Source organism: Amphiura filiformis, unplaced genomic scaffold (genome assembly GCF_039555335.1).
Source record: "Amphiura filiformis unplaced genomic scaffold, Afil_fr2py scaffold_21, whole genome shotgun sequence".
Classification (NCBI taxonomy): Eukaryota; Metazoa; Echinodermata; class Ophiuroidea; order Amphilepidida; family Amphiuridae; genus Amphiura; species Amphiura filiformis.
Genome location: NW_027305485.1, coordinates 2,827,308 through 2,840,220, shown reverse-complemented (window position 1 = coordinate 2,840,220; position 12,913 = coordinate 2,827,308). Strand labels below are relative to the sequence as shown.

At 36.5% G+C, this 12,913-nt stretch overlaps 1 protein-coding gene across 2 annotated transcripts; it reads left to right on the top strand.

Moving 5' to 3' along the window:
• The first annotated feature begins 369 nt into the window (after window positions 1-369).
• On the top strand, window positions 370-9,829 carry LOC140143348 (uncharacterized). Of its 2 annotated transcripts, XM_072165207.1 has the most exons (7): window positions 370-775; window positions 2,173-2,356; window positions 4,600-4,938; window positions 7,078-7,374; window positions 7,783-7,944; window positions 9,528-9,700; window positions 9,735-9,829. In XM_072165207.1, the coding sequence occupies exons 3-6, from the start codon at window positions 4,759-4,761 to the stop codon at window positions 9,663-9,665; spliced, it is 777 nt and encodes a 258-aa protein (XP_072021308.1). In that variant the 5' UTR covers window positions 370-775; window positions 2,173-2,356; window positions 4,600-4,758; the 3' UTR covers window positions 9,666-9,700; window positions 9,735-9,829. The 2 variants fall into 2 exon arrangements, with proteins under 2 accessions (XP_072021308.1, XP_072021307.1); XM_072165206.1 differs by having other exon boundaries at window positions 9,528-9,823.
• The last annotated feature ends 3,084 nt before the right edge of the window (window positions 9,830-12,913 follow it).

The following is a 12,913-nucleotide window of genomic DNA, read 5'->3' as shown; positions in this document are numbered from 1 at the left end:
AACAATAACGTTTTAAAATGTTTTAACGGTTATATATCTGGTTTTATAAAGGGCATGAAAACGCTTTAAACGTTTGAAAACACTCTAAAATTGTGAAAATATTATTGCAATATATTTTTGTAATTTTGTCAACACTCAAAGACCTATATGTAGAATATTTTGCAGTCAATTAAAAAAATGTTTGAATGTTATGAAAACGGTTTACATAGCCTTATATAACCCAACATTTAAATGTTTTCTGGCAACTTTTGCTGATGTGGCCATTAACAGTTCATAACCCAAAGCTTCGTACTTATATAACTATTCATTCGAGTTACATATATATCAAGTTATGCCTTTACATTTGGGATTTCATCCTTGGACGTGGATGTATGTTGTTTTCAATACGCTTATCAGCTCAAAATATAAGCAATTATGGCCTTTTTACAAGCAGTATTCATAAATATTTTGGCTCTTACCTACCTTACAAATAATTTCATGAAAGTTGGTGCTGTTTATACGGTAGTTCGGCCTCCTATCCACGAAATAGGCCCGGAAGCTGCTTTAATATCCATACCTGGAGAGTTTATCGCAGGGGAAGCATATGAGCCCCTTTGTATCGAGATTCAGAAAGCTACACCGATGAAGTTATGGATTGGTTTGACATCCGGGTATCCTTTAAAGTTACCCAACCCGATTGCGGTTAGTAATGCGATAGATACAGCCATACTCGATTTGCACGCAGCTGGGATGAGTTTGGATGCACCAATCTTTGTAGGAGCACATTGTGTAGGAGGTATGTACACGTTGTAACAATTTTTTTTTACAATTTAGAAAAGATTATTAGGCAATCACTTATTGTTTAAGCCTATATTAAGTTTTACTTAAATCAGTGGTCTACAAGCGAAAGAACGTTCGTGTCTTTGTGTGGCAAAAGTGACTGAATTGACTTGAATCATCTGGTCGATGCTCTACTAAAAGATGGGTAATTTTAAACAATGGGGCTTTTGAAGTGGTATTTTAATTAAAAAATTGGAATTAAATATATTATTTATTTACTAATTTCAATTTAGTAAAAGAAAAACATGATGGGCCTTTGCTGAAATGTTTGACACATGTCCACATGGTTGATAAATCAAAATACATTGGAGCACATCAGACATATCGAATTGCATTCTGAATACGAAGAATGTCCTGATATCAAATAATTTTGATTTTTGAAATTCGCAATGTAATACACATTTATGGCAAATGATTAAAAATTAATATTTTTGATATTTAACAGTATTCGAAGTAAACTTTATAAATCTGATAATATGTACTTAAAGTGTATGTAGGTGGGATGAAAAGCCGACGATCAATTGAAAATTTTGACGTTTCGTATTGAAGATATGGATTTTTTTCCCAAAACACCCCAAAAAATCAGGTCTTTTGGGGAAAAAATCCATATCTTCAATATGAAAGGTCAAAATTTTCATTTGATCGTCGGCTTTTCCTCCCAGCTACATACACTTTTAGAATATATCATTAGATTTATAAAATTTACTTCGAGGACTGTTATATATCAGAAATGTGAAAAATATCAAATTTTAATAATTTGTCATAAAATTTGTATTATATCGTAATTTCAAAAATGAAAATTATTTGATATCAGAAAGACATTCTTCGTATTCAAATGCAATTCGATATGTCTGATGTGCTCTCATGTCTCACAAAAATACTGTCAAAATGCTCAAAACGCTCATTCCAGATCCCTTAACCTAAAGATTTTTTAATTAAAAATGTGCAAAAATGCATACAGGGTAGAATGAAATGAGAGAAAAAAAAGAAAGATTAATGTCGAAAAAAAATGATCAATTAGCATTAACCTTTTAAATACAATCCTCGTCAAAATGTGTTGAAACACTTAGGCCTAATGCTTATGGAAAACGTGCACTGTTATATTATGGCCTTATTTCCGCCATTTTTAAAGTGCTAAAACGAACGTTTCTTTGGTCATGTTGGTGTCAAGCTTAAACCTTTTTCCCAACACTCCTCCTTCACCACCAAGAAAGGGGTGCGGGCTTGACCAATAAAGTAGGATTCATACGTTGATCGGAGGAGTGGGGTGGCTAATTTCAAATCAAAAGTGTCCCAAAACCTTGACCAACATTGTGGCATAATGTACAGAGCTTTGATTCTGATTCATTTCAGGTATCTTTGCCCAAGCGGTAATATCCAAGGAACCAGACAGGTATGCTGGTTTGCTTTTATGGGCTGCCTATCTGACAAATGGGACATCAGCATATGATTTGGGCGCATATCCAACACCGGTGTTAACCCTTTCGGGCGATTTGGATGGCAACACTAGAATGACACGAATTGGAAGGACATTCAGGTATTAATGAAATGCAATTTATTGTAAAAGTAGTACGAATACTGTTTTTTTTTCTTCAATTTTATCAATGTATTGGAAAATAAAACGCCCAAAAAACTAATGTAAAAGTAGGCCCTACCCGAACACCTGGTACAAACTTCACAAAACAAATTCACTTATATAAACTTATGTAACAAAATCACAGAAAAAATGAAAAAACATTACGGGATAATTTTGTACATTGTAAATCCGGCTAAGCCTGACCTGTCGTGTCTCTAACTTATAAAAAACATGCAATACTCGCAACAGCTACTTTTAGGGGATTTTCTGTAGAACATTGTGAGCGTTTGTGAGCGTATTATGTATAATTTGTGTCTGAGGAGACATGTGCACATGCACACCCCCCCCACATACACATACACTTTATGGAAACATTTGTCACCTTTTGCTCTTTTCAGGCATTGCCCAATGTCCCCGGGAATGTCACCCACATTTTACAAGACGCTGCATGTTGGTAAAAAGGTCCATTCTAGAAGTAAAAATGGTGCATCTTACCTCCGTCTGTTTATACAAAATGTAAATACCATACCGCTATTTTCTTAAGGTATCTTAAACACTTTATTTTACTTTCCCTTGTACGCCTTCTAATGGGGAAAAACACACTTCCCTTCCCTTGAGTGATGGGGAAAAAACACCCACACCAACCAACACAAATAACAACACAATTTTGATTTTTTTGATTTGATTTGATTTGTTTTGTTCGGATTTAATTTGATTTGATAACCCTTTATGACCCACGAACCCCTCTCTTTTACAACTTGTTTCCGTTGGGGTCCATTTGAACACAGGGACGGGTTAAGAACAGTCACGGGTTCGAAACTTGCTGCAAGAACCATACATGTAGGCCTACATGTATGGTTCTCTGATACGGGACCGACAGAAGCTTCTATTCATCTGTTGTGTCCGATTTGAGCGCTGAAATATTTGATAATGTTGCCAATCAAGTATTCATAAATTGGGTACTTATACAAACTTATAAAAATAAGTATCCGAAATTGGGTGACCTGTGTTAGGCAGGTGTGAAATATAACGACGTTTTTATTGAAGTCAATATCCCGGCAAATCTCCACTGCCGGGAATTGAACCCAGGAGCTCATTCACCAAATGCAAGTACCAGTGGAGTTGCGTCATAGGGCACGGCATCGATCTGAAAATTCCATAGGAATTTTTCCCCAAAACGGCTTGTGCCCCCCCCCCCATCAGACCCCCCCCCCCCCATCATGCTCGGTGCCCCACCCCCATATGATGAGCAAGCTTCAAAATAAGCAGGCACCCAGGAGCCATTTACCTAATGGTCGTAACATTTTGGTTCCTGGTCCACACCAAAATCATATGAATCAGGCTCTACATTTTTTGAATAAAGCCTGGTTTTGTATGTAATCTGTACAATTTAAATTTAAATAACTCTTAGCTCTTTAAAAGCGGCTCCTGGTTCACTAGATAATCACAGGACCAGGAGCTGCTTTTTCTAAATGTGTGGCTCCTGGTCCAGATCTGCTTATTTTGAGGCTTGATGATGACCCATGCTACGCCACTGGCAATTACCCTAACTATTAGGCCACACTCTCCCGCTCCCCAATGAAGCTCTGTACTTTATCAGTTTATTGAATTATCATTCAATTACGAAATATTTTTGATTTTTTTTATTATAACAAAGAATCTACTCATACAACTACGCGAACAAGATTTTATCAGAAATTTCAGTAATAGAAATGATTGCGTAATGTACGCATGGACAAAAATCATGTGCGATAATGCATGTATATACCTGCACGAATGTATTTGATTTTTGATTTTTGTTGGTATAAATGGCGCTTGCAACCTTTTGGTTATTTGCGCCAGTAACTATAGTCACCTTGAGTCTGCTAATCTAGATAGTTAAAGAAAAAATAAACATAAAGAAGAAATGCATGTGGAGATAGTAATGTTGGAATTACTAGTACGCAAGTTACTCAACCACTGCTATAACATTTTATAAATAATCATCATGTCAACATAATTATACACTAAGTTGACCCTGTCCTTAGGCTCATTACAGGATCTTCCTGTATTTTTTTACAAAATTCATAACCTCTGCCACTGGAGGGTTCTTTCCTCCAAGATTTTTTTTCAATGCACGAATGTATTATCTGTCATATACTTATTGTACAATGCTTGGTGTTTTTTTTTTTTTTTTTTTTTTTGCCTTTTTTAATTATCTGCAGAGAACTCTCAGCACTCGTTGCCTCGGATCCGACAGCTGTTTATACCAAACCTGTGATTCTTGCTAGCGGTGTTAATCACGGACAGTATGCATCAGGAGAACTGCCCCTAACGTAGTTGAAAGTGACATCCCTTCTGACCTGTCGCTACATGATGCTCACATGCGCATTGCTAACATATGTAGCGTTTTCATGCTTGTGACCACGGACACATCAGCGGCTAAGGCTAAGACCATGCTACGCAAATACGTTTCGATAACGAACACAACATTTGAGCCGTTGTTTGAAGCTCGGGATTTAGAAGCTTCTGGGGAAATATGTGACTGGGCAATTCGAGCACAGGTATTTAAAATCCAACCTTTCACTTTATATAAGAAAGTCTCTGGCAATCACAACATTATGCCTTATATTAGAAAAAAAAATTATCAAGGCCGGTGCAAGTGGTTTTACTAAAAGAAAAACAAAACAAAAAAACACAACATATTGACCATTTAAAACGAATAAAAACGGTGTTAAAACACGCTATATTCAAAATTGCCGGGCACCTAAATTGTCTGGACAATAATCATGATAATGACCCAGTAATACAATGAAGGCTGGCGACAATTAAGCACAAATAACTATGACGTCATTGCCCTTGCAATTTCGAAGCGGGAATTTTGAATCTCGCGTGTTGAGAGCCAGTTGTTTTCAATCGATTTTATAGTCAATATGAGTTTGTTTTAAATAAAAACCATGTGATTCGTGTTTTTATTTTCTAACATAAACTGGCCTCAAAAAGAAACTTTTTCACAAGGTCATATCTTAAAATCCTCTCCATAAAAATGAACCAAATTTGCACACAGGATTACTTCAATACTCTACTCTAAACACTGGTCAGTAACCAAACAGTTGTCCAACTGACACAACAGCAAAATGCACTGACATGGAACAACTTCCTGGACCACATTAACAGCCCAAACAGACTTCTTTTGCTGGGTTCCAATTATTCGCCTGTACATGAACAAAAATTACACACAGGATTACTTCAATACTCTACTCTAAACACATGTCAGTAACCAAGCAGTTGTCCAACTGACACAACAGTAAAAGGCACTGACACGGAACAGAATAGAACCCAGCCAAAGAAATATGTTGGGCTGTGAATGCGGTCCAGGAAGGTGTTCCATGTCAGTGCATTTTACTGTTGTGTCGGTTTGACAAATGCTTGGTTACTGACATGTGTTTAGAGTAGAGTATTGAAGTAATCCTGTGTGTAATTTTTGTTCATTTTTATCGACAGGATTTTAAGATATGACCTTGAAGCCAGTTTATATAAGGCATAATGTTGTGATTGTCGAGACTTCCTTTAACCTCTTGATACTAAATAGGGTATAATTTATGTCCGATTGTCATGATTACAGCGGGAACGATGGCTTAATTAGCGACACGTAAATAGGGTCTAAAATAGGCCTATTACAAAATGCTATGAAAATTTAAATATATGAATTTAAATATACTTATGAATTTTTATGGATGATCTCAACCTGAAATGAACAGAAAAGTTTAAAAACTAAATTTCTCATTCAAAAGATGGCCTCTCTCTGTACCACTACTTTTTGTATAAATGTAACAATAGTAGAATAACAATTATATTTTAATCACGGATTCAAATATTTTCTAGGGAGACTCCCGTTTTAGTCAACAGAACTGGCAAAAAAAAACTTAAATTTCCACGTTTGCTATTTTTGGCAATATCAAGATTTGTATAGAAAGAAAAGCCTTGTTTTTGTTTAAAATCAGACATATTTGACCACGCATTTTAAATAAACTAAAACCTTTACAGCCCAACAAACATGGTTTAATGAACTGGTAGTTTGTGTTCTATTACTGTTCCAAAAGGCAGCATTTTCCATACTTTAATTACCAAGAAAATATAAAAAAATACAGCAATACCTCATTTCAGCCTCTTATTTCCCTAAACAAAAACGACTCAATTTCAGCAGGTGACTCTAAACCATTGATTTTATGCTAATGCTATTACGTAGTCATGTGTGTTTTTACATGTGTTGTTTGAAGGAAAAGGTACAGTGTTTATGTAATCATTGAGAAATGCCATCAAAACAATCCACATAATATGACGTCACAAGTCAACTCTTAATACATACTGACTGACCCTCGTAAATGGCTACCGGCTGATCTTGAGGAGGTAAACAGACTCGCTGTGCGGGAGTTGTGCATGACGTAAGCCGAAAAGAGAAATGGACGATACTCCACCCTGAAAACACATGAACCTACCTTTAACATGATCTACATTTAATAGTCGATAAGACGTGATAGCCAATACTTTATAGATTAAATAAAGTTTGCTTGTATGTACACGTACGCATTTTTGGGGATGGTTTCAAGCACCAACCGCCAGTTGTTTGGCCAGTCGGCATTCGACCTGCAGTTCATTTTGAAGCCATCCCTGACATTATTTCGATTTTGAAATTCTTACAGGAAATGGTAGCAAGCATCCCATACAAATATCAACGCATCCTCAACATCACTAGTCAGTTGTACCCAGACGAAGAAGAATTTATACGCTCCAAACCTTCTGTTGTCAAAGATAAACATGGCGATGTCTTGGCCTCTGCCACAGCCAAGGTTTATTTGCCATTTAATCCCATAGATTTTTCAAAGATTAAAGAATCTGCCGACCAGATTATGGTGAAGACTAAGAATCAGAAATCTGTTGAAAGAGTTTTAGGAAATGGGACTTATGGTCACATGAGAACATGCCGAGAAATAAACCAGGTGAGAAGATTCCCGGACGAGATTAGTGTAAAATAATGTCAATATTTAGTGTAGAACCACCTCTAGACGTCTAATGCATGGGACAAAAGTGTTCAGGATTACTGAAGAAGGGAAAACGCGCAGCGCGTATAATAACCAAATTTATATCCAATTTTAATGCTCAAGATACTTACCATACGGCTGAGCAGTGGAGCGTGAAACTGTCTTATGTACATAACAAGGAACAGAGAGCAAAAGCCCTTTATAGCAAGTTAATGTTCATCCGGTTTCTAGTAAAGGTGTTAAGAGCCACGTGAATCGATTAAAACGAAAACGAAGTACTTGAAACAACCTATTGCACGCCTAAAGGCTTTCCAATTTACTATACGTTTTGAAAATTACGTTATGTTTTTATCTTTATTATTATAGGAAGCCTTAAGATGGGCGTTGAGAAGAGCATCATCGGAGGCTCGCAATAGGTACATAACCAGGGGAAGAGATATGCTGTTTGGCAAAGATCGAGAAGCCAATGGCTTTAAATGGCTCTTATTTTCTCTGGAGTATGAATATACTGCTGAGGGTGATCTAGTGGTATGTTCCTTCATAATCTATTAAAAACCTTATAGGATTGTATTTTCAAAAAGATGTTACTGTTCTTTAAAAGGATTTTAACATACAACCACTCACACACACACACCCCCACACAGTGTCGACATCCTATATTATAAACATATATTTAATACTCCGTTGGTGAGCGACGGGCGATTGGTATTTCACCGAACGCAAGAAAAGGAGTCCCATCTGATTGGCTAGAAAATAGAAATCGATCGTTAGATCGCTCAGTGGTGGAGTACAAACTAAAAATGGAGAGATGTATTCAATTCGATTGAAATCAATATTTTATTATTGACGCAGATAAAGAAAGCGGTATAGTGTGTTGATATAGTACATTGTATAGACTTGTGCTTTAATATTCTGTACACGTGTTCCTTTATAGATTCAAACAGTTTAATATATCACAATTTTGACGAACGATTTCAAAATCGTTACGGATAAAATGCAGTAAAATATATCCACAGCAAACAGCAATCCCCGCTAATTATTGCATTTCCATTTAGTGTATTGGAAACGAAACCCGGGGTTTACCTGACAAAAATCGAATTTTCTTGTAATGGCAATATCATATGGGGTACTTGATCATGCGCAAATCGTAAAAACATATCGTGTGCATATGGTATGCTTAGCCGTCGCTCGGCCTATCTCGAACAAAATCCTCATGCGTAGCTTTTGAAAAACGAGAGGATTCGCCGTACTCTCACGGCAATTTTTGACACGAAGATATAGGGATGATGACGCTGTGCCACACTCACATGCCCCTTACTCTACACCTACCCACCATCCATTCTTATCAATATCAATAAAGTGACAATGAAAGCGATTTTGTATATCCCGAAATCCTATGCTAATCAAACCGATGCCGAGACTATGTCATTACGTCAAGGTGCACATCGTTACTGTTGACGCTCAATCCCGCCGTGGGTAGTGACAAGTTGACGTGATCTCGGTTTGTTCGCAAAGGATTCTGGGAAGTTGCTGAACATGTAAATTCAATGCATTTCCTTGGAGATATGTGGCTCAATATTACTTGGATGTCTATGACGTGTAGTTTTTCTAAACCCATGTTGCAACACGTACTTCCATAAAAAAAAAAAGATTCTTTTTCACAAAATGTGAGTTTTCACCATCAGACATGTCCATTTTTAAATTTGACCCGAACAGATTAGGCAAAACAAAGAAAATCGTTATCTAATACCAGCGCATATGTCGCCAATGCGCATCTTTCTGTCTATCGTGACTGAGTTCGATCCTTTTGATGTGTTATACCCTTCCCGCACGCCGTGCGGTATGCGTTCAACTAATATTTTGACGGAATACGTAAATTTTGTCAGAAGTACGGCATATTAGGCTTAGATTTTTGTAGGGTATCTTAGTGATCAAGGTACATTACATTGGTGCAAAAATCTCGATTTCTAGACAAATTGAGGGCGGGCTCGTTAGATGATGTTCCAATGTTGGTTTAAATACAACGATAATAAAGACATTTGCCTTTTGTACATTTTCCATTCTCTAATATTGAGTACTTATTAATATCCTGGTTTTTTTTTTCTCCCAAGGTGACTTCGACATCACTTTACACAGATCCTGATTATCTTACACCAAGATTAGCCGGAATGTACTACTGTAAACTGTTATCACCGTATCGTGCCATGGAATGGATTTACGTGGACAGTCTAAAGCCCTATAACCCTTAGCTTGTAAGGCAACTTCTCCTGAAGCGACCGGAGAGGCGCAAACACCCCGGGCAAACACTCAAACAACCCACCCACCCACCCCCTATGATACGCCATTGGCCAAGTTCTTTTTAAATGCGTAAAAAAAAACCTTGATTTTAATGCTAATTTGTTGCACATTCTAATTTTTGTGTAAAAACTAAAGCATCCTATGTATAAAAGAATATATGAATATTAACTGCACATTATATAATATAACGATTCGTGATACACAATTGTGGTACAGATGATGCCGTTTAGGAGGCAGAGAATTTTATTTCAATTTTATATACGCCAAAATATTTAGTGAAAATGTAAACTTTTTGAACAAATGATAAAAACCCAGAACGTCTGTACAAGAAAAATGGTTGACTCCATATACTGCTCTATATCATGATATAGCCACGTGCAGTAGCAGTCGGGCGATTAAATCGAGAATGTATTCTACATGTATACTTATAGTTATACTATATTTTTATGGATCTGTCAAAGGCACACCATTGACCACACTATTTTACTGAATAAACTGTATCACTATGGGTTCCGTGGGATTTGACATGTCTCTTGACGACATTGGACAATTTTTCATTTTTGACCCCTCACGTGACCCCTATGGCCAAATGTCAAAAAAAAAATTGTCAAAATTTTTGTCCTCGTCCAATAACTTCAAAACCACCTGTAACTCAATTTCGTCAAAAGTGGACTTACAGTCTTCTTGCGCTCAGGTCTTTACTTGACATCGTGACTAATAATATTAGAGTAGACGTCAACAATTAAAATAGAGTAAATATACAGGGTGTATTATAATAGAGTATACAGTTTGAAAAATGCCACTAGATCAAAAACAAAAAGTATGAGGTATTTGGTTGGTCAAAATGCTTTAGTTGATGGCTAAATCAACTCGGTGGCTATTTATGAGAACCGTGAATAAATGCAGTTGCGCGAACAATTAAAATAAAATGAAAATCACAGTTTCACCACTTCCTTTACAGTAATTTATAGAATGCCTTGTAGAATTGTTTGGCAATCATGCGACTGCTTTGAAGGACTAAATGGAATGGCCCCTAATATCCCCTGATTTTACACCTCTGTATGTCTTCTTGTGGAGCTATCTGAAATCAAAGGTTATCCTGCAGTTGGTGAACTCCAGAAACACATAATTGCACCATGCAGTTGACATCCCCAGGCAGGATGTTTCCAGATAATGCAAATTTTTGTAATATTGAACAGTCTGAGAGATGCTGTAGCACAATTCAAACCAAAAAAACAAAGCTATGATAAATTATACGAACAATTCTGGATTTGTTTTTTCATTCGGAGATGCCTTACAAAAAACCTAACCTGTATAACAATAGAAATTAGAAATTACACAATACGTGTCTTATTTTGCAATACGGCAGATTTGAACTGACCCATGGTCATGATGGTATAGAGGTTAACCATGTTCTATAAGCTGTATATCCTACATGTATCAACGACTGCTATACCTTGTTTAGGATTTTCAAAAGAAGTACCTGCATGTGCAACCATGACTGTTTCAAAATAGCCCGCCAAAGTCATGCAAGTAACTCCGAGGTCGTGCACTGAATTGGTTTGAATGAGAAATGGTACGGGAACCAGCGCCTTTTGTTATAAGTCACACATGAGTAACGTGGATAACCTCTATTAAAATGATGGGATGGAAAACTTAAAGGAGGACTTCGTGATCCTAGCATCCTCTTTTTAAGACGTTTTTCAGTAGATATCCACAAAAAGCTTATTCCCAAAATTTCAGTTGATTCCGATTTTGCGTTTGCGAGTTATACATGATTATGTCTATTACACTGCTCCATAGACAATGTGTTGTAATTTCGTTCTGGTATACCAGAACGAATCATCTGGTATACCAGAACGAAATTCAAATTTGACGACATGTTTGCTAAACGAATTAATCTGCAAGAAGTTTTTGGTACATAAACATTATGTGGCCAGAGGTTTCCAGTGGTATAAAAATCTCAACTTTTTTTGAAAAAGGTGGGGGATGAGGCTGTGGATCACAAAATGCCCTTTTAATAGGATGAATTTTTATTGACCCTAATTCCATAGCATTACATGGGATCGAAACCAAATGCTTGATACACTGTAGTAGAGGCCGAAGATATTGATTTAAATTAAAAATATGTGTAAATAAACGAAATCAATATCAAATATTCTACACACTGTTTCAAAGTGCAAAATCCGACACGTGTTTTTATGGTTTGTGAATGATATTTTATTTATTTTATTAATTTATTTCTGTTTTGTTTTCAAGACGCAGGTTGGGTTTTCAATACGCACATTGACGCTTATTATATTCTTTCAACACATATGTTCAACTGCAAGTCTTACAAGTTTTGTATAAATACCAAAAATAACGGGATACATTCAAGGATTTGAGATTATAATCATATCAAAAGTATCTACACCATGAGATCACCACATGTAGTCTATTTTCATTATAACTAGGAATAAAATCAATTCATCTCAATATGCAACGGAGTAATGTGATTATTGTCCCTGAGTTTACTATTCTATACAGGGTGTCCCAGAAAAAATTACCGAGTGAATACAATTGAACGTAAGTCGAGAAATAGACATCAGAATCAAAAAAAAATTAAAATGTAGCACATAGCCTATTTTATTGTGCATTGCATTTAATTTGATTTAATTCGGTTGACTGGTTGCGAAGAAATTAACGATTACATGATGCGCTCATCAATGCAGTTCATTCCAAGTTTGATCAATAGGCGCCGCTTTTTACATACGAGTACTCGCTCACCGCTTCCTAAAGTTTGTGAATCTCATTAGATTTAGTCCACATTATCTATTTCATAATCTGACGGTGTTATGTTATGCATGCTTTCGCTGAAGATGAATAACAATTTGTCCGAGAAAACTTTGATTTCTGCAATTGGAAGCTTTCCAACTTTAATTCTTTAGGTTGTGCAGATATGTTAAATTTTAACTTTCCAAAGAACATTTGAGCCAAGAATGACAATGATCAAGTGTTCATACATACACGCTATGTAACAGCGCGCGTGATTGGTCGAGAGCCGGGCATAAACAGCGTTTATGCCCGGTGTCCCTTATGTTAGATCGCCGGGTATGGAAAATGCAGGAAAATCGTGTATTTTAATAACTTTTATAAGAATCACAAAATGTTCGGGTATGTATGAACGGGACGGCCCCTCGGGCATAAACAGCCGTTTAGT

What these genes read in the sequence shown, in the direction of transcription:
- LOC140143348 (XM_072165207.1), top strand. Translation starts at nt 4,759, where the DNA reads ATGCGCATTGCTAACATATGTAGCGTTTTCATGCTTGTGACCACGGAC. An exon ending in ACTGGGCAATTCGAGCACAG is followed by an intron (nt 4,939 to 7,077) that starts GTATTTAAAATC and finishes AAATTCTTACAG; the next exon opens with GAAATGGTAGCAAGCATCCC. An exon ending in CTGCTGAGGGTGATCTAGTG is followed by an intron (nt 7,945 to 9,527) that starts GTATGTTCCTTC and finishes TTTTCTCCCAAG; the next exon opens with GTGACTTCGACATCACTTTA.